Raw genomic sequence first — 24,798 nt, 5'->3', positions numbered from 1 at the left:
TAAACGTGCTTAATCTCGCGAGTAACCAGAAATGCAAACTGAAACTTCCACGGGGCTGCCCTTTGCCTATCGAATTGCAGGACTCACCGTCTGATGATGGCAGAACCAATCTTTGGCAAGGATGAATGAGCAAGAACTCTTTTAGGTAGTGTGTACAGTGATTTGGTCATTTTAGTCATGGGAGAGTAAATTATAATATGCACATGGATTGTGTGTTTGTGGTATCATACAAATTGTGTGTGGGTGTGTTTGTGCCTGTACAGAGAATCTCATGATTATAGACAGGAAAGGACAAATTATAGATGTCTGCAAATTATATGTATAATATATACATACTTTATATATAATTTATATGAAGCTTAAACACATGTAAAAGAGAAACAGTCAAAGTGTGGGAATGTTATCAAATTCATGATAATAGTTATCTGGTCTGAGGGGAGGAGGGGATGTCACGTGGGTCCTGTTTTCTTTCTCATATTAAATAGTGAGCTCAGAGGTTATTGTACTCATAATTTTCTGCACATCTGAAATATTCCATAATATATTTTTTAAAAGATTGAATTTGATTTTTTACATAGTAACAGCTTAAGTCAAAAAAAAAGAAAAAAGTGTGAGGATTTGGGGGACTTTGTACCAAGCACTGTTTATTCTTTCTGATCTGCCGCCTGGTCTCAGAAAATTAAAATGCAAGCGGCCAAATGCTTGGTCTTTCTGAGCCGTGGAGAACAACAAAGCTGTCTGAATATTTGGTTCAGTCTGAAGAATCTGGAATCTGACACTGCGGTTGTCGTTCAGAGGAAGAAATATCAGACAAGAATATGAGAGGGTTTTCTTTAAATCACAGAAGATGTTCGCTATTTCTTAGTTGAATTATATAGCGCCAAGAAGTAGAGAATGCTTTCTATTATCCGATATGGCACGTAATCCAAATTGTGCAAAGGCAAGGGTCCCAGCCCATCTGCCCAGCAAGGCCCAACTTGGAGATCTGGGTACCTGGAAAAGGTGCTGTGTGGCTTTAAGGGCAAGGACACAAGGATGGGTTTCTGACACCCAAGCCACCTGAGGAAATCTCTAACAGTACTCCTTCCCTGCTTCGGTACAGCCATTGAAGCCAGGGGATGCCTCCTCCTGAAGGTGGCCAAGCTTACTCCATGAGGGGCTGAGAAGCAAGCATGCTTCCCCTCTGTCATGTCAAGCAGGGGGCAGCCCATCTCTGGGGCTGACACTTCCCACCAGGACAGACTCCACTTTCCCCCACGTGGCCAGAACCCCCACTCGGTGTAGCACATCAGTTCTAAACACCCCCCCCCCAGCTTCCGTTTTACATATTCGTGATGGTGTCCAACGCAGCTCATGTTGAGATGAGCGGATGTCCACACGCGTTGTTAACTCATTCACTGTTGCGTCAGATTCCTGCCGACATTATCACGGTGACTTGAGACAGTAAGGGGGGGGGTCTCAGTTCCCGCTGCCTTCACAGATGGCCTCCAAAGTCTAAAGCTTGCTCCTTTGGTGACTGAAGCCCCTGCTCCCCAGCCCCTCGTTCTCGAGGGACAGATGCTGTGAGCTCAGGCACTCGGGCATTCCTCGGAAGGAGGAGAAGGCAGTGGGTAGTACTGTCCGCGTTCTCGCCACCTCTGTTCGTTCCTGATCTTGTGTGCTGCTCCTCCTCACGGGGAGCATCATGTAAGTAGGGGTAGTGGGTCGTGGCTGGATAAAACACCCCTTCGAATGATCAGCCCTGACAGAGGTGGGCCCCGTCCCCTCCAATCTCCTCCATCCCTGTCAAGAGTCTTCTCTTCCTGGAACCAATTTTTTTTTTAAGACTACTCATCCTCACTAAGGAGATTTGCTCAAAACCCTAAGCAGGCATGAGAGGAGAGGCTAAGGGATGTCAACTAGGGGAGAGAAACACCCCTAACCCCCATCCAACCCTGTTACGATGGCAAGTGCCCAGAGAGGCCACACCAGACGCCGAGACCAGAAACGACGGCTCACCCGTGAGCCTCGATGGTCTACAGGAGATGCCTGTCTTCAGCGCGGCGTAACCCATGACTGACTTTCACCCAAAAATGTTTTACGTGGCTGTCTATTTATCGGAGAAATATAAATGGAATGTTTCACTTTGCTGCCGCTCTTAGCTCAATTTGCGGAAGCGTTCTCCCTGAAGTAGGTACTTCAGTTCTTTTCAAAATGGAGACATTGATAGAGACAAAATAAATGTTCACTGACTCTCCAGGGAGCCAGGCACTATAAACATTTCACTGAGCTAAGTGAAGAACTCCCAAACCCTGACAGGAGAGCACCCTCACCTTCTTACAGGGATGCTATGCTTTCCAGATTCTTCCTGGGAAAAGCCAGTGCACACGCGCGCGCGCACACACACACACACACACACCCACCCCGGTTGAAACCAGCCTCCAAACAGTGTGTCTTGCTTTTCTTCAAGTGGACAAACCCCTGAAATTCTGAGTGTCCAGGCCAATGTCAGGGAGCCACTGCGTTGCTGTGCTTCCCTCGGATTTATTGGCAGGGCTTAGGGGAAGTTATTTCTGTTTCTGTGATTCCTTAAACACCGAGCAGGGGGCTTTCTGCAGGGAGACGGAAGGGCACACTAGCCTGAGAGGCCGTGTCCCCAGACGAGGACCACATCTGTCCTGCTCACCTTTGTGTCTCGGGACCTTGCTCTGGCCCCAGCACATAAGAAGATGCAATATTTGCTGAATGAATGAATGAATGAATGAATGAACAAACGGATCAACGGAGAAGTTCTCCTACGGAGCCGGAAGACACGACTGGACTGCAGGGCCCCAGGGACCCGCCCGCTGTTGAAGCCTCTGGTGAGGAGTCTCTGTTGTGGGAACGACAAAGCTTCCCCACCGTGATCAGGAAGGTTCACTACTAAAAATTCATAAAGCCAGGGTAGTTAAGACAACAGCCTTAGGAATCCGATGCGAACTCTAAAAATGATCTGTGACGTGACTTTGAGTTCTGAAAGCTCAGGTTTCTAAGGAGCCCAGGTGCCCAGGAAGCTGAGAAGCAGCTATTGGGGGCTGTCTTCCTCGCTACGGCCGATGCTGGAAGACAGAAGGGTGGCCCGGTAGCAGCCAGCTGGGGGGTGAAGGCCAGCGGACTCAGTACACTCCGGCCAGCTGGGGGGTGAAGGTCAGCGGACTCAGTACACTCCGGCCAGCTGGGGGGTGAAGGTCAGCGGACTCAGTACACTCCGGCCAGCTGGGGGGTGAAGGTCAGCGGACTCAGTACACTCCGGCCAGCTGGGGGGTGAAGGTCAGCGGACTCAGTACACTCCGGCCAGCTGGGGGGTGAAGGTCAGCGGACTCAGTACACTCCGGCCAGCTGGGGGGTGAAGGCCAGCGGACTCAGTACACTCCGGCCAGCTGGGGGGTGAAGGCCAGCGGACTCAGTACACTCCGGCCAGCTGGGGGGTGAAGGCCAGCGGACTCAGTACACTCCGGCCAGCTGGGGGGTGAAGGCCAGCGGACTCAGTACACTCCGCCCAGCTGGGGGGTGAAGGTCAGCGGACTCAGTACACTCCGGCCAGCTGTAGGGTGAAGGTCAGCGACTCAGTACACTCCGGCCAGCTGTGGGGTGAAGGTCAGCGGACTCAGTACACTCCGGCCAGCTGGGGGGGTGAAGGCCAGCGGACTCAGTACACTCCGGCCAGCTGGGGGGTGAAGGTCAGCGGACTCAGTACACTCCGGCCAGCTGGGGGGTGAAGGCCAGCGGACTCAGTACACTCCGGCCAGCTGGGGGGTGAAGGCTAGCGGACTCAGTACACTCCGGCCAGCTGGGGGGTGAAGGTCAGCGGACTCAGTACACTCTGGCCAGCTGGGGGGTGAAGGCCAGCGGACTAAGTACACTCCAGCTGGCCGGCTGTGGGGTGAAGGTCAGCGGACTCAGTACACTCTGGCCAGCTGGGAGGTGAAGGCCAGCGGACTCAGTACACTCCGGCTTTACAAAACACAACAACTAAATACCCAAATGAACAAAGCAGCTTACCTTCTGGGTTTTTTTTTGGGGGGGGGGTGTAATCTCTGAAAACGCACAGCCATGACTCAGGGCTGTGTTCACAGCAGCCTTTGTGCAGACGTGAATCAGAGGTGCCCCAGCGGCCCTTTCTCCCTCCGCCCCCTCCAGCCTTAAGTCCTGGAATTGCAGCCTGCTCTCTCTGGGGGAATTTCAGACGATGGAAGTGCAGATGGGACACACCCTCTCTATCAACAGAGGGGGGCGCTGCACGAAGGCCACACCGAACGAGCCCTGTCAGGTGCACAGCCATGGGACTCAGCAATGGGAAATGCAGAAAGGACACTTTTCCAGTCCAGGCCACAATGGTCCTGCAGTGACATGTATTTTGTCTTTATACGAAACGAAGGACAAAGCCAGAGAAAGGCAATTAAAAAAAAAAAAAGTACTCTATTCGCTCTTCTTTTTCACACGTATCATCTGATGCTAGAGTAGGCCCAAGGAGGAGAAATTATCCAGAAGCTCATGAACTGGGCTTCCCTTTTCCTGTTCGTCCTCAAAGGCCACTCACTATTAAGAAAGAGAGGTGCCTGACCTGTGGTGGCGCAGTGGATAAAGCGTCGACCTGGAAATGCTGAGGTCGCCGGTTCGAAACCCTGGGCTTGCCTGGTCAAGGCACATATGGGAGTTGATGCTTCCAGCTCCTCCCCCCTTCTCCCTCTCTGTCTCTCTCTCTCCTCTCTAAAAATGAATAAATAAATAAATAAATTTATAAAAATAAAATAAAATACAGAATTCCTCAGAAAATGTTCTAAAAAAAAAAAAAAAAAGAAAGAGAGGTGACAGAACCCCACATGGGTGGAAATGGGAAATGTCTTTACTAATCTTACAGGGCAGACAGACATGACTACTTCAGTCATGAACGTGGGGGAGCGGAAACGACAGATCACCACACGCTCCCCCAGAGAGCATTTTCCTAGAGACACAATCAGGCCCGAGTGGGGCCCAGTGTGCTCACGCCCTCGGAAGCCAGCTTGTCCTGGCTGGGGCCACATCCACTGCCGTGCCCGCTCACTGGGCACCGGCAACATGCTCGCCCCATGCCCATGCCAGCAATGGGGCAGAGAATGGGTCGGTGTGGACCTTGCTCTCGGGGCTCCGAATGTAGTGGGAAGCCAGACACTTAGACAGGGGCAGGTAAGTGTGTCATAACAACTCATACCGAGAGCCATGGACAAGAAAAAGGACATGGGGCCTGAACAGTGGTGGCACAGTGGATCAAGCGTCAACCTGGAATGCAGAGGTTGCCTGCATTCCTCCCCCCTTCTCTCTCTCTCTCTCTCTTCTCTAAAATGAATGAAATAAAATAAAAATAATTTAAACCTTTCTAGTAGCTTAAAAAAAAAAGAAAATAAAGAGGACATGGCCATGAAAGAAGAAAATGGGGTATGGGTGGTGGTGGGAGGGCCGGCGCTCACGCTGACGCCACAGGATGGGGAGCCACCGGGAGGTGGCCATGGGGGGGGGCGGGTAGGAGCACACGCTGCATCTCTCTCTCTGTCTCCCTGTCTCGCGCTCTCGTACACATGCACACATCTGCAACTCCCCACCTGCAAGCCACCCACTGAGCCCCGAGGAGGGTAGGTAGAAAGGCTCCCACGACAGACCAACAGGTAAAGGGGGACCTGGGGGATGAGTGACAAAGGGTGGGCGGCCCGGGCTCTGCCTCTCACACGGCTGCTGTCCCTGAGCGTCTGCCCAGCTCCGGGAGCGTGACGTCGTCCACGCGGCTCCCTCGCTCCTCTCCTCCACGCGGCCACGCTCCGCTCCGTGGGTTCTACATCATCATCGACATCCCTCGCCTCCCCCACGGCTGTGCGCCAGGCCCTGGCTCCTGTCTGGGAGCAAGCCACCGTCACCATTCTCCAGGTTAACTGCACACAAATGTTCGGAGAACGGGGGCGTCAGCGGGACTGCCGCGGAGGGAGCCCGCCACGGGCCCACATGTGCGATGCGGCTGCGTTTTCCAGGGGACCGCCAGCTCACTGAGTCAAGGCTGGGCCTGCCTGCTTCCCAGCCCCACCGAACAGGAGGGGAGACCCGCTCACGGCTGGACCCTGAGCGGCCTTTTCTGGCGCATTGCCCCAGCGATCTGGGGCTCAACCACCGGCACGGTCTGCCCCACCACTCCGGGCCATCGCCCCGGCCACTTGCTTAAGGTCACGCTGAATTGACGTGGCAGGTTTGCCTTTCCCTAGTACGATCCACCCTAAACGCCAGGGAGGGCTGACCAGTCTGCAGTCTCCGGCTGGGACGGCCTCTCCAGATCACCGTCCTGTGTTCTCTGGGCCACCATGCTAATGCAGAACTGCTGAGGCCGGCACTCACCCAGCCCAGGAAGAGGGCTGATGTTGGAGAAGCCTTCCCTGGCCACTAGAGCCCTGTCCGCGGATGGCCTGTGTACATCACTCACTGTGTTTTCTGGGGCCCAGCAGGGTGCAGGGTACTCAGCCCGGGCTGTGTCATTAGGGGCCTGTCTCCCCAGGAAACGCTTCCTGGTCGCTGGGACCGGGAGTTGCCATTTCCACGCAGCCTGCAGCAGGCCTGGGAGTCTTCCCAGGTCCCCACAGGACATCAGGAATGGTGACCTTGACCGCTTTATCCAGCAGTTCTCGATCTTATTCCACAACCGATTTACAAATCTCAACCGAACAGGGCTTGAAGCACCTTTAAGCACAGCTCTCCACATCACTGTGACCTTTCTTCCTCTTTCCAGAAGGCCTCGAGGGGGCCGCCTGCTGCAGCCCAGCGGCGGCTTAAACCAAGATGATGAGATGAACCAGGGCCCAGGACGAAGGAGGCTCTTCACATAAAATGACGGGGTTGACACGGGGTAATGGGGAAGGGGGGGGGCAGACCTGGCTCTGGGTTCCCTGGTATCCAGGGCAACAAGGAAAACACATGCTAAACAGAAAGTAAAAGTTAAGCGGCCACTGATGTGATCACAGAACGTGAACTGTACATCAGACAGACAGCTGTCTGCAGGAAGGTTCTGTGTGTGGACAGTGGAAGGAGGAACGGCTGAAGTTTGACAAAGACCTGATGACTGATGATTTGTGACCCATGACACATAAGATACTCCCAAGGATGGGCTTCTTGCTTACAATCTGAATAAAAACCATTTCTACCTCCTTTCTTCTCATGATTTATTGGGGGGGGGGATATGCAGAAAGGACACTTTTCCAGTCCAGGCCACAATGGTCCTGCAGTGACGTGTATTTTGTCTTTATACGAAAGACAGGAGGCTTTGGATTTCCTGGAGAAAGGGGTCACATAAAATTATGTGATGCTTGTACAGAAATGTACATGGCTGTAGACTGAACCCCAATGATGACAACACTTAACAGGGAGGTCTCATTAAGACAGAACCCACCCGATGTCATACTGTGACCAGGCCCAGGATTAGTCCTGAGAGGATACTGACCGACTTCTCTCCTGTAGCCTTTTACCGGGATGAGAATGTGGCGATGGTGCCCCTCCCAGCTAGGGTTGAACCAGGTCTCTACGCTGCAAAAGCGTATGAGCTTCTGCTGTGGAAATTTCCATCTGGAGCCCCACCACTCACACACGCACAGGCTTTCTCTGCTCCCTGCCCCCTCACCCCCCGGCAGACGCCTTTGGAAGACAGATCAATAACAGGGTTTTCTTTCTAGTAATTTAATCCGGCTGTCTGATTAGTTTCTCATGCCTCCCTGGTTTTCATGCCCTGGGGACCATGCCGGGGCCACGTAGCACAGGGGGGGCTGAGAGGCCGGTGTTCAACAGATTCCTGTTCTAGAGCCCAAGAAGTCGGGGGACGCGAGTGCTGGGATACAACCGAGGGGAGACTGAGCCCACAGTGTGCCAAAGCAGCTTCCGGCTCCACGAGTCCAGTGCTAAATATGGCAGCTGGGAGCCCAGCTCGGCCGCGACGCGGAAGGCGTGTTTCGGTTCCCGCGTGTGCCCCGGTCTTCAGGGAGCGGCCAGCCCATCCTCGCACGGGCACATGTGGGGACCTGGAAGCGGAAACTGAATGTATCCCCAGGGCACACAGCCCTCCAGGACGCAAGTTCAACCCTTTCTCTCCAGTCTGGCACAGGGCCAGAGAGCTTTAAAATGTCAGTCATTGATCATGAGGCCAACTAATGGGGAGAATGTCACTGGCCTCCAACGCAGGTTTTAAAGGGGTAAAAAGCCTGAGAGTTTCTTGAAACGGAGCTGATTTTCAGCCTTGAGGGTAGGCAGCGGCCCAGCACTGTGATTCTCAGCCTTCCCCCAGAAACTAAAATGCAGATCACCGGGCCCCAGCCCCAGACCATAATGCCAGGGTTTAAGACCCACACTTGTTGGACTATGGCCATAAAGGAAAAGGTGGGATTAGAGGAACCAGCCATAGACAATTCACTGCACTCCTGGGGCCTCAGTGTCCTTGTCTGTAAAATGGGGCTAATGGGATCTGACCTGTGGGTCACCGCAAAGATTAGGAAGGGGGTGTGGGCTCCCTTTGGCAGCAGTGAGCTGGGAGCCCTACGCTTGTGGTCAGTAGTAACATCAGCCGGCCGGGCTGGAGCCAGCAGGACCCTGGGGAGCTCTGTGTGGCCCCTGCTCATGTTTCTTGCGTGCCTGCTAACACCTGCTGCCTCTCCACATTTCCTGGGGTCCCTCTCCAGCCTGGACTTGAGTGGCTAGGCTGAACCTTCAGAAGAGATTTCTCACTTTCATCTGCTCTCCTCAGGGGAGAAGTGGAGGAAGGGGAGGCCAGTGGAGATTCCCAAGGCCCCAGAGGGCTCTGCCTTCTCCTCCCTCATGAGCTCTTAGGCAGCTGCCCCCCGTTTAGGCAGCTGCCCCCCCGTGCCCAGGCCGGCCGGCGCTGGTCAAAGCAGCCCCTCCCTCAGCGCTTACCCCCTCCTGAGGATGACTGTGGAAGGGCTGGAAGGCTGGTGCTAGCTCCATTTTATAGATGAGAAAACAGAGGCCTCCTGGCTCAATTCTTGGACCGCCCCATTGCATTCTCAACACTGTGCTCATGCTGATTTAAAAATATCCAATCCCAAATATAGGCCTGCTGTGTCCAGCTTTAAATTCCCTCAACAGCTCCAGGCGAGCTGCTTAGAGCAAGGTTTGGAAACTTTTCTGAAAGGGCAGATGCTAAGACCTGCAGGCATTGTGGCCAACAGTAAAAAAAAGGCTACTGGACCTGGCTGGATCGCTCACTGGTACAGCGTTGGCCCAGTGTGTGGATGTCCCTGGTTTAATTCCTGGGAACTCAATCTACAGTGTGTCCGTAAAGTCATGGTGCACTTTTGACCAATCACAGGAAAGCAACAAAAGATGATAGAAATGTGAACTCTGCACCAAATAAAAGGAAAACTCTCCCAGTTTCATACCTATTCAGTGCAGTTCCATGTGGGCTCATGCACAGATTTTTCTAGGGCTCCTTAGGTAGCTATCCCGTATAGCCTCTACAGACTCATCACTGACTGATGGCCTACCAAAATGGGGTTTCTCCACCAAACTGCTGGTTTCCTTCAACTGCTTAATCCACCGAATAATGTTATTCCTATGTGGTGGCGCTTCGTTATAAACGCACCGATATTCACGTTGCACTTTGGTCACAGATTCGAATCTAGCGAGCCACAGAACACACTGAACTTTCCTCTGTGCCGTCCACATCTCGACTGGCATGGCCGTGGGCTGCTCCGCTGTATACACGGTGTTACGTCATCATCTGCGCATGCGCACATGCTGCTACCTCATCCTACAGAAACTGGTTATTTGGTGCAGATTTCACATTTCTATCATCTTTTGTTGCTTTCCTGTGACCGGTCAAAAGTGCGCCATGACTTGACGGACACACTGTATATCATCTGTAAAATGATTATAGATTTTGTGATCGTAAAAACCATTGTAAACCCGTGGGCCCTACAAAACCAGGCAGTGGGCTGGGGTCGGCCTGCAGGGGACATATTTGGGACTGTTGCTTTAAGGATCAAGTCTCAACCCTTCCACCTGCACAGGCAGTGGCGGAGCCCGCACCCAGCCTCTCCCAGAGACCCCCTGACAGATGTCCCCCCCCCCAATTGCGCTTTGCTTCTTCTACAAAGTGCTGAGGGCTTCCCTCCCCAGCCCTCCAGCCTCCTCCTGCACCCCACTTCCAACCTGGGGATCCCCAAGTCTCCCAGACTCGATGCATTCTCGGGACTACTCACTAAACACCTTCCCTAGACCCCTCCTCCCACAGTCCAGAAAAAAAGTGAGAAAATACAAAGATAAAACTAAGATGTTATGGGAAAAGAACTACTAAAAACAAAAAAGTAGAGATTTTAAAAATTCATGAGATGACTTTGCAAATCAATCTGAAAAGGTATATGAAGTAGTTACCTAGAAAAATAACAGCCCATGAAAATGACCCCTTAGAGATAGGAAGCTTCAACACACCAATTTCTTACTGAAGAAATCGAGGAGATTGTCAAGGCATTGCCCCATAAAAGAAGTACCAGGCCTAAAGAGCTCTGTAGGAGGCATACACCTTTGAAGACTAGACAGTTTAAATGCTGCACAAATTCCTTCAGTGCATAGAAAATAAAGGTGAGATGGCTTGATTGGTTCGAGCACATCAGTCCCGGGAGCTGAGGATGATTCGGTGGAGCCTCTGCCTCAGGCACTAAAAATAGCTCAGTTGTGAGCATGGCCCCAGATGGGCAGACATTGGCCCCAGTCAGGGGTCACTGAGTGAATCCCAGTAGGGATACATGTGGGAGTCTGTCTTTCTATCTCCACTCCTCTCACTTTAAATATATATATTTTTAAAGAAAATAAATGTAAGGATGGAGACTTGACTTGGAGTGGTGAACACAAGATGCAATATACAGAAGATGTATTATAGAATTGTACACCTGAAACCTATATAATTTTATTAATCAATGTCACCCCAACAAATTCAATAAAAAAGTAAAAATAAATGTAAACTTCCAAATTATTTTTATGAAGCAAATATAACATTGATACTTAAATATCATTTATAAATATTGCTGCAAAAGTCTTAAATACCAGCCAACAGAATCAACCTCATAGTAGGAATATACTTCAATATAACCAAGGGCACGTACTCCAGGAATGCAAGGTTGGTCTGATACTACAATAAAATATACCATGTTAAGTGATCTAAGAAAAATCATCTGATTATCTCCACTGATGCTAGAAAAACATTTGATAAAACCCAATACTTATGTCTAATAAAAAAAATACTCATGGCCCTGGCCAGTTGGCTCAGTGGTAGAGCATCGGCCTGGTGTGCAGGAGTCCCCGATTCAATTCTCAGCCAGGGCACACAGGAGAAGCGCCCATCTGCTTCTCCACCCCTCCCCCTCTCCTTCCTCTCTGTCTCTCTCTTCCCCTCCCGCAGCCGAGGCTCCATTGGAGCAAAGATGGCCTGGGCGCTGAGGATGGCTCTGTGGCCTCTGCCTCAGGTACTAGAATGGCTCTGGATGCAACAGAGCGACGCCCCAGAGGGGCAGAGCATCACCCCCTGGTGGGCATGCTGGGTGGATCCCGGTTGGGCGCATGCAGGAGTCTGTCTGACTGCTTCCCTGTTTCCAGCTTAGGAAAAGTGAAAAAAAAAAAAACTCATGAAAATAAAAAATGATGGCTACTTCCTTACCATGATAAAATATGTAAACTTTAGTCCTAAAGCCACCATGTACTCAGTCAAGAATCATGAGAGGCATTTCCACTAAGATCAGGAGCAAGACCAGGGTGCCTATTATATCCACTATGAGTTCTTATTACACTAGAGGTAGGAGCCAATGCAATTAAACAAAAGAAATCACTTAGAGCCATAAGAATTGAAAAATAAAAAGTAAAACTATCTGCGGATGATGCAATAGGGTACCTGGAAAATCTGAGAGAGCCCATGCTCAAATTAACTTCGGCAGGAAAGGGATTAAGCAAGCTAGCAGAATAAAAAATTAGCACAGAGAAACCAATAATCTTCACATACACAATAACCACCAGTCAAAAGACATACGAATGAGTAAAACTCCACATACAACAGTAGTGAAGGAGGTAAAAACGCTCAGAATTCAACCTAATGAGAAATGTGCAAAGCCTACAAAAGGCACACTTTAAAATGTGCCTAAGTGATACTAAAGTCGACATCCACACAGGCAGGGTGGGGCAAAAGTTGGTTTATAGTTGTTTGTACAGGAAATAATAGAATAAATAATATAAGAATAATCTCTTTTAAAAAAAAAGAATAACCTCTTTTGCCTACTCACAACTGTAAACCAACTTCTGCCTCCACTCTATTGAAAGACATCCCTGCTCTTGAATAACATGACTCAACATGGTCAAGTGTCAGGTCTCCTTAAGTTCATGGACCAATAACACAATCCACCAAAGAATACCAACCGAACTTTGTATGCAGCTGGACAAGTTGACACCAAGATCCATGTGGAGGATCAACATGCAGGAATATCTAGAAAACCTGATATTCTAGGGGGAGAGAGAGAAACCCTGAGTGGTGGCTGGTCCTACTAGACAGAAATCATGCTATGAAATCTCTGAGTTTAAAACAGTGAGGACCCGGCATTGGAACAAAGAGATCCGTGGGCTGGAGGAGAAACCCAGGGACAGACGCGAGTCCACGAGGAAACATCGTGTTTGATGATGACATCATCTCAGATCGCCAGGCTTCTCTAGGGAGGAGGTGCTGGACAGATGCGCGGCCATTTAGACAGAAAGATACCGTTAGATCCATACCTCACACCATCCACACAAATCAACTCCAGATTTAAGAATAAATCTACAAGCACTGGCAGAATCCGCCTATACACCGAGTGCCCAGAGGGAGTACAAGAAAATAAAAGCTCGATCAATGGCACAACATCACGATTTTAAAATTCATTTGCACGGGGAAAGAAACAATTGAAGGTTCATTAAAAAATACGTGTGGATAAGAGAATTACTATAGCTCTTACTGAAAAGGTGCTAGTATCGATCAATCATGAAAGCGGAGTCATCTTACCTAAATGAGCCACTTATTGTGGCCCACTTAAACCGAGCATGGTGTGAGGAGAGGATGGGGCCGTGGGGATGCTTCTCCGCATCCGTGGGTGTTCAGGTTACCTTGTTCAGTTTCTTGTGGGCACTGCTGTGGTTTCCCTGAGCCAGGTCAGCCCCACTCAGGAGCTGGTAGGTCTCTGCCACCTCGGGACTGAGGTCACCAAACACCTCCACTTTGGCCTCCAGGGACTCTCTCAGGATCGAGGTGGCTCTCTGAAAAAGGAATGAAAAGCTGTCTGATTAGAAACATGCAAAGGCTGGTGACGATCGGCACCTTTTAAGAAAACGTAACCCACGTGCATTTTCACTTCTTAGGGCAGCGGTTCTCAACCTGTGGGTCGCGACCTCTGTGTTTTGGTCGTTCGACCCCTGCCGGGGTCGCGACCCACAATAAAGAGAATACATGAAGGACCCCTGAGGGAAAAAAGCCACTCAGAGATAAAAAGAATCCAATTTCATTGAGTAGTAAGAAAAAAATAAAAGGACGTGGGTTCTGTCCTCTGTGTATCAAGACCTGTGCTACACGGTCTACGTGGGCTCTGTCCTCTGTGTATCAAGACCTGTACTACACGGTCTACGTGGGCTCTGTCCTCTGTGTATCAAGACCTGTGCTACACGGTCTACGTGGGCTCTGTCCTCTGTGTATCAAGACCTGTGCTACACGGTCTACACGGGCTCTGTCCTCTGTGTATCAAGACCTGTACTACACGGTCTACGTGGGCTCTGTCCTCTGTGTATCAAGACCTGTACTACACGGTCTACGTGGGCTCTGTCCTCTGTGTATCAAGACCTGTGCTACACGGTCTACGTGGGCTCTGTCCTCTGTGTATCAAAACCTGTGCTACACGGTCTACACGGGCTCTGTCCTCTGTGTATCAAGACCTGTACTACACGGTCTACGTGGGCTCTGTCCTCTGTGTATCAAGACCTGTGCTACACGGTCTACGTGGGCTCTGTCCTCTGTGTATCAAGACCTGTACTACACGGTCTACGTGGGCTCTGTCCTCTGTGTATCAAGACCTGTACTACACGGTCTACGTGGGCTCTGTCCTCTGTGTATCAAGACCTGTACTACACGGTCTACGTGGGCTCTGTCCTCTGTGTATCAAGACCTGTACTACACGGTCTACGTGGGCTCTGTCCTCTGTGTATCAAGACCTGTGCTACACGGTCTACGTGGGCTCTGTCCTCTGTGTATCAAGACCTGTGCTACACGGTCTACGTGGGCTCTGTCCTCTGTGTATCAAGACCTGTGCTACACGGTCTACGTGGGCTCTGTCCTCTGTGTATCAAGACCTGTACTACACGGTCTACACGGGCTCTGTCCTCTGTGTATCAAGACCTGTGCTACACGGTCTACGTGGGCTCTGTCCTCTGTGTATCAAGACCTGTGCTACACGGTCTACACGGGCTCTGTCCTCTGTGTATCAAGACCTGTGCTACACGGTCTACGTGGGCTCTGTCCTCTGTGTATCAAGACCTGTACTACACGGTCTACGTGGGCTCTGTCCTCTGTGTATCAAGACCTGTGCTACACGGTCTACGTGGGCTCTGTCCTCTGTGTATCAAGACCTGTACTACACGGTCTACACGGGCTCTGTCCTCTGTGTATCAAGACCTGTACTACACGGTCTACACGGGCTCTGTCCTCTGTGTATCAAGACCTGTACTACACGGTCTACGTGGGCTCTGTCCTCTGTGTATCAAGACCTGTACTACACGGTCTACACGGGCTCTGTCCTCTGTGTATCAAGACCTGTACTACACGGTCTACGTGGGCTCTGACCTCTGTGTATCAAGACCTGTACTACACGGTCTACGTGGGCTCTGTCCTCTGTGTATCAAGACCTGTGCTACACGGTCTACGTGGGCTCTGTCCTCTGTGTATCAAGACCTGTACTACACGGTCTACGTGGGCTCTGTCCTCTGTGTATCAAGACCTGTACTACACGGTCTACGTGGGCTCTGTCCTCTGTGTATCAAGACCTGTACTACACGGTCTACGTGGGCTCTGTCCTCTGTGTATCAAGACCTGTACTACACGGTCTACACGGGCTCTGTCCTCTGTGTATCAAGACCTGTACTACACGGTCTACGTGGGCTCTGACCTCTGTGTATCAAGACCTGTACTACACGGTCTACGTGGGCTCTGTCCTCTGTGTATCAAGACCTGTACTACACGGTCTACGTGGGCTCTGTCCTCTGTGTATCAAGACCTGTACTACATGGTCTACGTGGGCTCTGTCCTCTGTGTATCAAGACCTGTGCTACACAGTCTACACGGGCTCTGTCCTCTGTGTATCAAGACCTGTACTACACGGTCTACGTGGGCTCTGTCCTCTGTGTATCAAGACCTGTACTACACGGTCTACACGGGCTCTGTCCTCTGTGTATCAAGACCTGTACTACACGGTCTACACGGGCTCTGTCCTCTGTGTATCAAGACCTGTACTACACGGTCTACGTGGGCTCTGACCTCTGTGTATCAAGACCTGTACTACACGGTCTACGTGGGCTCTGTCCTCTGTGTATCAAGAACTGTACTACACGGTCTACATGGGCGGTCTCACTTAATTCTCACTGCCTTCTTTAGACAGGCTCACCCTTCATCCCCATTTGACAGAGGAGGAAACCGAGGCACAGAGCTGTCAAGTTCCTTTGGATGGCTCATCAATGGCAGAGATAGGATCTCAATCGGCTAGTAAGTTTCATCTCTTTTTGGTGGCAGGGTCTCCTCCCTCTGGGCACAGTGACACTGTCACCTATGTGAAAACTGGTTTCCTGGTACTACTATCCATCTACACCAGTGGTCCCCAACCCCTGAGCCGCGGACCGGTACCGGGCCATGGGCCATTTGGTACCGGGTCCACAAAGAAAGAATAAATAACTTACATTATTTCTGTTTTATTTATATTTAAGTCTGAATGATGTTTTATTTTTTAAAAATGACCAGATTCCCTCTGTTACATCCGTCTAAGACTCACTCTTGACGCTTGTCTTGGTCACGTGATACATTTATCAGTCCTACCCTAAAGGCCGGTCTGTGAAAATATTTTCTGACATTAAACCGGTCCGTGACCCAAAAAAGGTTGGGGGCCACTGATCTACACAACACCTCAAACATACGCTAGGGTCCTCGATTTCTCATGAGAAATCGCTTATGAAACCAAAAGCAAACGTTCCAACGTGATAAAAAAAAATTAAATACTGCTGACAGTTTGGTTTCTAATCTGACTTATTTATACTAACACGGAATAAAAAACACGAGTGGGTCAGACACCAGCATCGCCTGTGTGAATGTCTTCCGTCAGACACGAAGACACCCAGAGGGAAGCCCTCCCTGCACACCCATTTCCCACGTCCCTCCTAAAAGTCCTCCAGGTTCTCACATGAAGCAGGACCGCAGCTGCAGGACACAAACGCTGCACTTCAGAGCCCAGGAAAGCAGAGGCCAGCGAAGGGGCCCCCCCACCGCACAGCCCCAACGGCGTCCGGACAGCTCACCCAGCCGGAGGAGCCAGCCGGGCTTGACTCCGACTGACAATAACATGAGTCGGGTGTTTGGGGAACCACAGCACAGGTGCTGATGAGGCAGAAATACTTCGTAGGTGGAAGGAGGAACCTCTGTAGGGGTGGCGACCTGGTGTAAACTGGTAATGTGTGACCCGCCTTGGAACTTGAGGGACTTGCCCAGTGCTAAGCCTGTCACACCCTGTGAGCCGCGTCCCCCTTCTAGCACCTGTGAGCAAGAACTTAGCGTGGTGCAAGCGGGGATGGCAGCTTTTCCACGGGAACTGACTGCCAGGCTTTAAGGAGCCCATCAGGAATGAGCCTGGGTCTTTCTCCTAAATGAAGCTTTCAATGCCCTTCCCAGTCCGAAGGGGGAACTCGAGACAGATGCACGTGAACTTGGGTGGTGAGTCATAGCGGCAGCAGAAGAGAGGCCACGTGGGGTTGGAGGACAGACTGTCAGCCAGCCTCTGGGAGTTGGAGAAGGCTGATGGAGAGGAGGAAAGGCTAACTGAACTCAGACGGGCTGAGCAGTGGGCTGAACCCGGGGCACAGGTGGAAGATGGGCAGAGCCTGGGGCACGTCCAGTCAGTGAGCAGACGGATCTGACCGCAGCAGAGAGGGCAGCAGAGGAGCCAGTAAGAAGAGGCACAGCCCCAAGCTGGGCTGGTGGTGGAGGGCCTATGCCAGGTTGGGGGGGGGGGGTCCAGAAATTTGGCACAATTACAAGATAAACCCAAGAGTGACTTGCACTTACATTTTACCTTCCAAGGCACCTTCCTCCCCAGAGATCATCTTCCTGTTGGCGGGGGGCTCTAGCCCATACGTAGGCTGTGACCACACCCGGGAAGGCCCCTGCTCATCCCTGGGTCTGTCCTTGTTGGCTGATCCCTGCTAGATCCCCCGGTGAGATGTCTGCACCTCTGTGCCAAGCCTGAGAACCATGACAGGCTGCCACATTTGTTTGGATGGGTGGTGCCATGATCAAGGGCACCAGGCAGGGGGATGAGGGGGGCCAAGACCCAGCCTGTGTTCTGCTCTCCAGGGACATGCTCTGTCACAGGCTGCGTCCCAGCCAGAACCGTGGGCTGCGTACAACAAGTTGGGTCTGTCCACTGGGTTTTCAGGGTTTCTAAGACCGTCGGATCCTTTGTGGGTGACCATGGTGTGCACACTGTCATAAGCAACTGAGCAAAGGGTCTGGCAGCTGGCCGACAGTGGCCTTGTGGCCTTATCTATCCATGCCCCTTGCAGCCTGTCCCATGCCTGGCACATACACAGTAGATGCCCGTGAGAGGTCTGCAGAGTGAAGGAGCGGAATAGCACTTTGGACATCAGCCAGGCCGCCCACGTCAATAACCAGGCAACGGCGGTCCAGATGCGCTTACCTCTTCCTGCCCAGTGGCCTGAAGAAAGCGGCAGTATTCGTCCTGAATCGAGAGAAACTTGGCTTTTCCTGTCCCTTCCGCGTCCTTGAGGCAAGACAGGCTCTCTTGGAAATACTGCTCTGCCACATCTGAAGGGAAGCATCACGGACAACTGTGAAAACCGCTTGCCAGTTTGAAACGGAAACAGAACAAACATGCTCTCGGCGGGGGCGAACTATTTGAAAATATACTAGTCACAAAAATTGGAGGAGATTTCCAAATGACTATGAAGCGATAAGATATCCCCTAATTTCTGTGAGCGGTATAATAAGCATCTGGAGAAGAGAACCCGGCTAAGGAAACTGTCTTCTGCCCGTTTGATCAGAAAAAACTTCGGTCTGAGAAGGATACGGCAATTTCCTCTCCTTGGTTTGTTCTGTTTTGTCTTTGGGGTTTTCTTTGACATCTTAGCTCACCCAGTGACACAGCAGAGCAAACCCCCCTCCGCCCAGACCTGAAAACATTGCTGAGTGCTCAGGCTGCTCCAAGAGACCCCCTCCTTTTCCACGCGGGTCTGTCCACTGCCAGACCAGCCGATGCCGTTTCGCGAGTATCACTCCAAATGTTCTCTTGGTAGGAGAAAATTCTGCATGCAAAGCATTACAGCTATGTGACTCGGAGCTGACTCATGGCAGAGAAGATCACAGATTTAACACTCAAACTAAGTACAGCTAGTACCCGACTTACGACCACGATTGGTTCCGACAGACTGGTCGTAACACAATTTGGTCGTAAAGTTGAGTAGGCTCTATGTACAGTACTGTGAAATGATGTTATAAAAATCTTTAAGTCATATTTTATCATAATTTTCTTTCATTATAGTTATATATCATAATTTTCTTTGTTCATTTTATGCCATTTGTATCATCTCTAAACCATTTTGTTTCTTATTCTTACATTTGTCAGGTTTAAGTAAAACACTGCATTACCAGTACAACTGGTTTAATATTTGCAAAGACAATTTCCTCTTGGTACACATCTTGGGAGGGGTTTGATGAAAAATATCTAAGACACAAAACACAAATTACTGTATCAAGTCTGGGATAACAGTTGAAATGGTGCATGCGGAGATAGTAGTGCTGCTGGAAGCTGGTCCACATTGTCGTATGCCCAACTGGGCAAAGCTTGCACTGTCAGACACAGAACAGTCGTGGCTAGCTATTGTGGTCGTAAAGTCGAATGGTCGTAAGTTGCATAGGTCGTAACTCAATTAATATTTGTACTGTATTAACTCTGGGTGCTTTGCCTGACCAGGCGGTGGCACAGTGGAGAGAGCCTCGGACTGGGATGCAGAAGACCCAGGTTCGAGACCCCGAGGTCGCTAGCTTGAGCGCAGGCTCATCTGGTTTGAGCAAAGCTCACCAGCTTGATCCCAAGGTCACTGGCTCAAGCAAGGGGTCACTCGGTCTGCTGTAGCCCCCCAGTCAAGGCACATATGAGAAATCAATCCATGAACAACTAAAGAACTACAATGAAGAATTGATGCTTCTCATCTCTCTCCCTTCCTGTCTTGTCTGTCCCTCTCTGTCCCTCTCTCTGACTCTCCCTGTCTCTGCCACAAAAAAAAAAAAAAAAAAAACTCCGGCTGCTTCCATGATCCAATGACAGCAAATGGGGGCTTGATGTGGCATTCATTTTGTTGAGTCTGAAAGCATCACAGACATCAACATGCCAGTACAGACATCAACATGCCAGTACAGACATCAACATGCCAGGTCTAGAATTAACGAGGAGAGTCAGGAGCAGAGTTCTCTTGATATTTTCGCTTTAAGTCTGTTTGGAAATGAACCAAAGAATGGAACTGAGCCCTTCTTCCGAGTCTCAGCCTTGTCCCCCGCAGGTGAGCCCTTACTATAAATACTATAAATATATAAAGGGTGTGGGGAAGAGTCGGGGCTGACTTTCAGACCCTGGGCTTCGGCAGAAGTGGTGCCATGCTCAGACATGAGAAGATGCCAAAAAAAAAAAATGGGGAGCATTCCCCTTCCCTTTCTGGGTAAGCACCTGGTCTCTCAGACACAGGCTGACACAGCCATGCTTGACAGCTCTCTAGCCCCTTTCTCATCAGTTTCTCCCACCTCTTATTATTCCTCCCCCTACTGGTCACATGCTGACCAACACCCCCCCAGAGAAGCACCCCATAGAAGCTAGTCCCCTAAACCTGATTGCTGCATGCTCCTTTCCTGCAGAGGAGCTGATCTCAGGAGATGCTGGAGGAAAGATAGCTGTTCTAATTCAGACTAATGTGTAAATGACTCCTAACCTCTGACTCAGGGAGATCTATTCATATTTTCCAAAGAGGATGCTTGCTGGCACATAGGGATCTCTGGAAGGGTAGAAGTGAGGGAGGGAGGAAGGAAGGGGGGGGGGGAGGAAAGAATTTAATACTTAAACTAAAAGCAGTGTGGCTACTGAAGTGGAAGAAAGCTAGGCACTGTGGTGACAGGTCCTGCCTGGACGGCAGAGACGGGTCATGCCTGGGAATCTGCCCTCGGGGGTCAGCCTCCCAGAGCGCTGCTTCCCCTCCTCCATTCCCGAGTCCTCGGCTTGCCTAGAGGTCCAGGTCTTCCCCATTTCTGTTCCTGGAAGGTCTCCAGCCACAGGGAGGCGGGGATGGGGTGGGGGGTGGTTGTCTGACACCTGTCATCACGTACAACTCGACCACACATCGGGACCCTCGTGTATCAGCACAGCCTGGAGCTTAGGAACCGAGGAAGGTCGAGGGCACTCAGTGGGGGTACCTTCACTGCCCATCAGTTTGAGACCCCTGTCACCTCCTCCTGGGATACAGAAAACTCCCTGACTGCGAGACCCTGGCTTCATCCTCCCATCCCTCTGCCCCTCCGAATTAACTTCCTGAACTCTGAGCCATGTGGCTCATCTCGCTCTGAGGGCAGAGCAAATGGGTCCAGACAAGGAGTGACTCCCGGGCAAGCAGAGTTTGTGCTCCTGGGGCTGGGTGTCCCCCGGGAGGTCCACCTGGGGGACAGTTGCAGCGGGATTGCCTGAGGAACAGAAGGTCCCAGCAGGGATGCCACCTCCCAGCCTGTACTGGTGACCAGGTGTGGACCTCTTCTAGAATCCTCCGCAACCTGATGCCGGTGGCCTGGGGTAGGATGAGGTCACTTGAGCTCCGCTTGTAAATACACACCCTCAGGGCACAGGGCAGGCTATTAATACTCTCCCCTTGTCACTCCAACACAATGGTTAGGCTGTCTGCAAGTTAGAGTGAGGGAGGACATGTGGCTCAGTGGGCAGGGCGGCTTAGGGCCCCCTTTCCCGCTACCCCCCCCCCCCCGCCCCGGCCCCGGCCGACTCTGTTCCGTCTGTATGTTCATACACGGGCCAAAAAAAGCCAAGCTTCCTTCAAAGAGCAAGAGGAATACAGGGTTACGACTTGGCATGCTGGGGGTCAGGAGGCTTTTAATTAAAAGAAGTTCCAGTAAACCCTGGGCTCATTTTCTCGAGGCTGTCTGTCCTAGGCCAGAGCAGGAGCGGCGAGGGCAGCTCTCATTAGAAGGAGGCCTGTGTGTCCAGTGTGACAATTACCTTTTGTGGCAGCCTTGGGAAACAGTCTGTGCTCTATGCTAACTGCAAACGCAGCAAGGACCCCAGGGAATTTGGAAATGGAAAGTCTTAAAGCCTCGCTTGGCATGAACCCAGCGGAGCGACATCACCCAGCAACACACAGACTGAGCCCGGGTAGCCCTGCTGGGGGCTGCCCTGCCTGACGGCACCCGCCGGGCTGGGGGTGGGGGTGGACATGTTTGTGCACAGGAAACGGCCTCTCAAAAATGCACTTCAGACCCTGGCCGGTTGGCTCAGCGGTAGAGCGTCAGCCTGGTGTGCGGGGGACCCGGGTTCGATTCCCAGCCAGGGCACACAGGAGAAGCGCCCATTTGCTTCTCCACCCTCCCCCTTCCTCTCTGTCTTTCTCTTCCCCTCCCGCAGCCAAGGCTCCATTGGAGCAAAGATGGCCCGGGCGCTGGGGATGGCTCCTTGGCCTCTGCCCCAGGCACTAGAGTGGCTCTGGTCTCGGCAGAGCGACGCCCCAGAGGGGCAGAGCATCGCCCCCTGGTGGGCAGAGCGTCCCCCCTGGTGGGCGTGCCGGGTGGATCCTGGTCGGGCGCATGCGGGAGTCTGTCTGACTGTCTCTCCCTGTTTCCAGCTTCAGGAAAAAAAAAAAAAAAAAAGTAGGGAAAAAAAATGCACTTCAGGCTCACAAGCCTGGTCCACAGAGCCAGAGATCACCCCCAGCCCCCAAGGCTCTGACGGAGCAGAACCCATTCCGTTTTGATGTCTCTGGACCCCAAAGAGGCTCCCAGGCTGCAGATGAGGCCGCTTCCAAACAAGGCCGCCTGCGCTCCGCGGGCTCTGCCTCTCGAAGGTTTACACTGAGATGTACTTGGCTTCCGCCCATTTCATTTTAACATCCTTTACGAGAAGAGTTATCCGCCTGAGGCCAATGCCCCCACACCAAGCGGGGCCGGGAGAACTGTTAATACCAAGTTTGTCTAAGATGCGCTGAAAAGAAGGGCTGGCTCGGGTCAGGGACATTCCTGGAGCAGCCCGGGGCCGGGAGTCCTTATGCAAGGCCGGCCCTCCGTGACTTCTAGGGCAGTTCTGTCTGCACAAGGAATGCAGGGAGGGCTCGGAACAGAGGCCTCAGCAGAACACAGAGCATGAAACACGCTGGATTCTTGGCCAGTGACATGTTTCTATAAGAGGGCAATGCCTTCCATGGGCATTCGTCAAGCAGGCTATGGAGATGCCCCAAATGAGAATTTTTTTTTTCTCATTAACTATTCTTTTAAAAAGAATTAACCGCGCTCAGCACAGACAGGTTGAGGCACGCAGGAGAGCAGAGCTGATATTCATGCAGGTGAATTTCCTTGATACAGGGCAGAACATGCTGGATCCAACCACCCCTTGCTACACTCTGCTCTGCAGGTACAGACCCAACCCTCACACCTGGAATGCCTCACTCAGAGCCTGGAGCATATTTGAGCTGGTGACCATCAATCATAAATTGTGACCATCAATTATGAGTTGATTTCACACAAAAGTCCAGATTTCTGCCTTCTCTTGAAGAAGCAGAAGACCTACTGACATGAGCCCACCTTCCACATGACAGCTACAGGCTGGGGCTGGGTAACAGCCATTCACTTTCAACAGGGTGTGGGTTTCCCCAGTTTGCCACAGTCCTCACCACTCCCTATTGTCTCTCGCGCAGTATAGCCAACAGTGCCTGCCATTTGCAAGCATGCTACTGTTTTCTCGTAACTACCTGCTTCACTCACCTTGCTTAGTTAGTTCACTGAGACATTTAGATTTATGACTCCTGCTATTCCAGGGGTTTCCATCAAATAGGCATTTGCACTATAAGTACCTTATAACAGTTGTGGGATGAAAGGTATTTTTCTGCCATGAAAGGAATTTTAGGCACCAATAAGCTAGTCAAAATGTTGGCTCCTTGGAGGTTTTGAAATTATCATGGCTGGAGTGTTGTAAGGAGAGTGAGTGAGAAAGGTCACCTGACTTCTCTCTCTACCCCGAGACAGGCTCCCACCGCTTTGAAATAGCACCCTTTGCTCTAGGAGACTGGGACGAGAAATCAACAAGGTGGGCCCGACAGAGAGAAAAACCCTGGTGTCCCCTCGCCAGCTCCGCCCAGACCGAAGCCCCTGCCTGGCCCAGGGACCTCTGCAGCCCTGTCACCCGCCTCCTCCTCTTAGCCCAGCTCCCATGCCCTGTCCCCCCAGCCCCAAGCCCTCCTAGCATCCCTGTCAGGCTTGCTGGCACATTGGACCTTATTTTATTATAATCCACGATTATTTTTATCTGACGTCTTGGAACACACCCCCGAGGCTTCTTTAAGAGTAATAGTCTCTGCTCCTGGAGCCTCTGAACAAACAACCAAGGTCCCTGGAACAGGTGTTCCCCATGCACAGAGGTGGACTGCATGCCCTGGTCCCAGGACGGTGGCTTGAAGAACTCCCCAAGCTCACTGCTATGTGGGACTAGGAGAGAGCATATGAGTCACAAGTGGCAGCTTCCTTCTGGGATCCCCAAACCATGTAAGCTCACCCTCACTGAAAAGCTCAGCCCTGCTGGAGTCTGGGCCAGGGTTCCCACAGGCCAGCCTGTTGCCACAGTCGTCCCACAACAATCTTTAAAAATAGATCACCTTTGCAAGCAGGGCAGACGTCCCTTGTCAGCCCAGTATGGAGTCTTGGGGCTCCTAAAAGGTTTGTTTGGATGAAGATTCGGGGCATTTGAAAATAAAAGATGATGGAAAAGTTGAACAGAGATAGACAGCAGAGGCTCTGGGGAAGCTAAGAGTGACAGACGCAGGTGGTGGCATAAAGCCACCGAGGCAATCCGAAGGGCCTGGGCACTGCTCCGCCCACCTGTTCACCTATTCCTGAGGCAGCGACAGACCCACATGGGTACAGGGCAGCGGGGGCAGGCAGTGCCCGCCACCTGGAGGGCTGGCTCTCACCGTGGTGCTTGGGCTTCCCGGAGGCGGCGGCAGCGTGGGCAACACAGTGCGCGGACACGGCAGCCTCCTCTTCGGCCGGCGCTCCGCTCAGGGTGATATGATGCGCCTGTTGCCATGGAGACAAGAAACATGCCTGTTTACATGCTCAGCCGCAGTGATGGGGAACTAGCTGTTCCTGCTGGGATAAGCAGGAAGCCAAGGAACTTTCTAGCGAGCTGGACGGTGTGATTTATGTGGAAGCACAACCCACCCTTGCGAGGGAGGGATTTT

At 51.6% G+C, this 24,798-nt stretch overlaps 1 protein-coding gene across 5 annotated transcripts in view; it reads right to left on the bottom strand.

Annotated features, from left to right (window-relative positions):
• TTC23 (tetratricopeptide repeat domain 23) overlaps positions 1-24,798 on the bottom strand; it is a 92,808-nt gene that overhangs the window by 6,252 nt on the left and 61,758 nt on the right. For all 5 annotated transcript variants that reach the window (XM_066239365.1, XM_066239367.1, XM_066239363.1 and 2 more), the window contains 3 exons: positions 24,529-24,634; positions 17,988-18,115; positions 13,153-13,302 (listed from right to left, as the gene is read on the bottom strand). In XM_066239365.1, coding sequence (XP_066095462.1) covers positions 13,153-13,302; positions 17,988-18,115; positions 24,529-24,634 — 384 coding nt within the window. The remainder of the gene's footprint in view (positions 1-13,152; positions 13,303-17,987; positions 18,116-24,528; positions 24,635-24,798) is intronic.

Source organism: Saccopteryx bilineata, chromosome 7, assembly GCF_036850765.1.
Source record: "Saccopteryx bilineata isolate mSacBil1 chromosome 7, mSacBil1_pri_phased_curated, whole genome shotgun sequence".
NCBI lineage: Eukaryota > Metazoa > Chordata > Mammalia > Chiroptera > Emballonuridae > Saccopteryx > Saccopteryx bilineata.
Note: the sequence above shows the minus strand (reverse complement) of the source record. Positions and strands in the feature narration are given on the sequence as shown.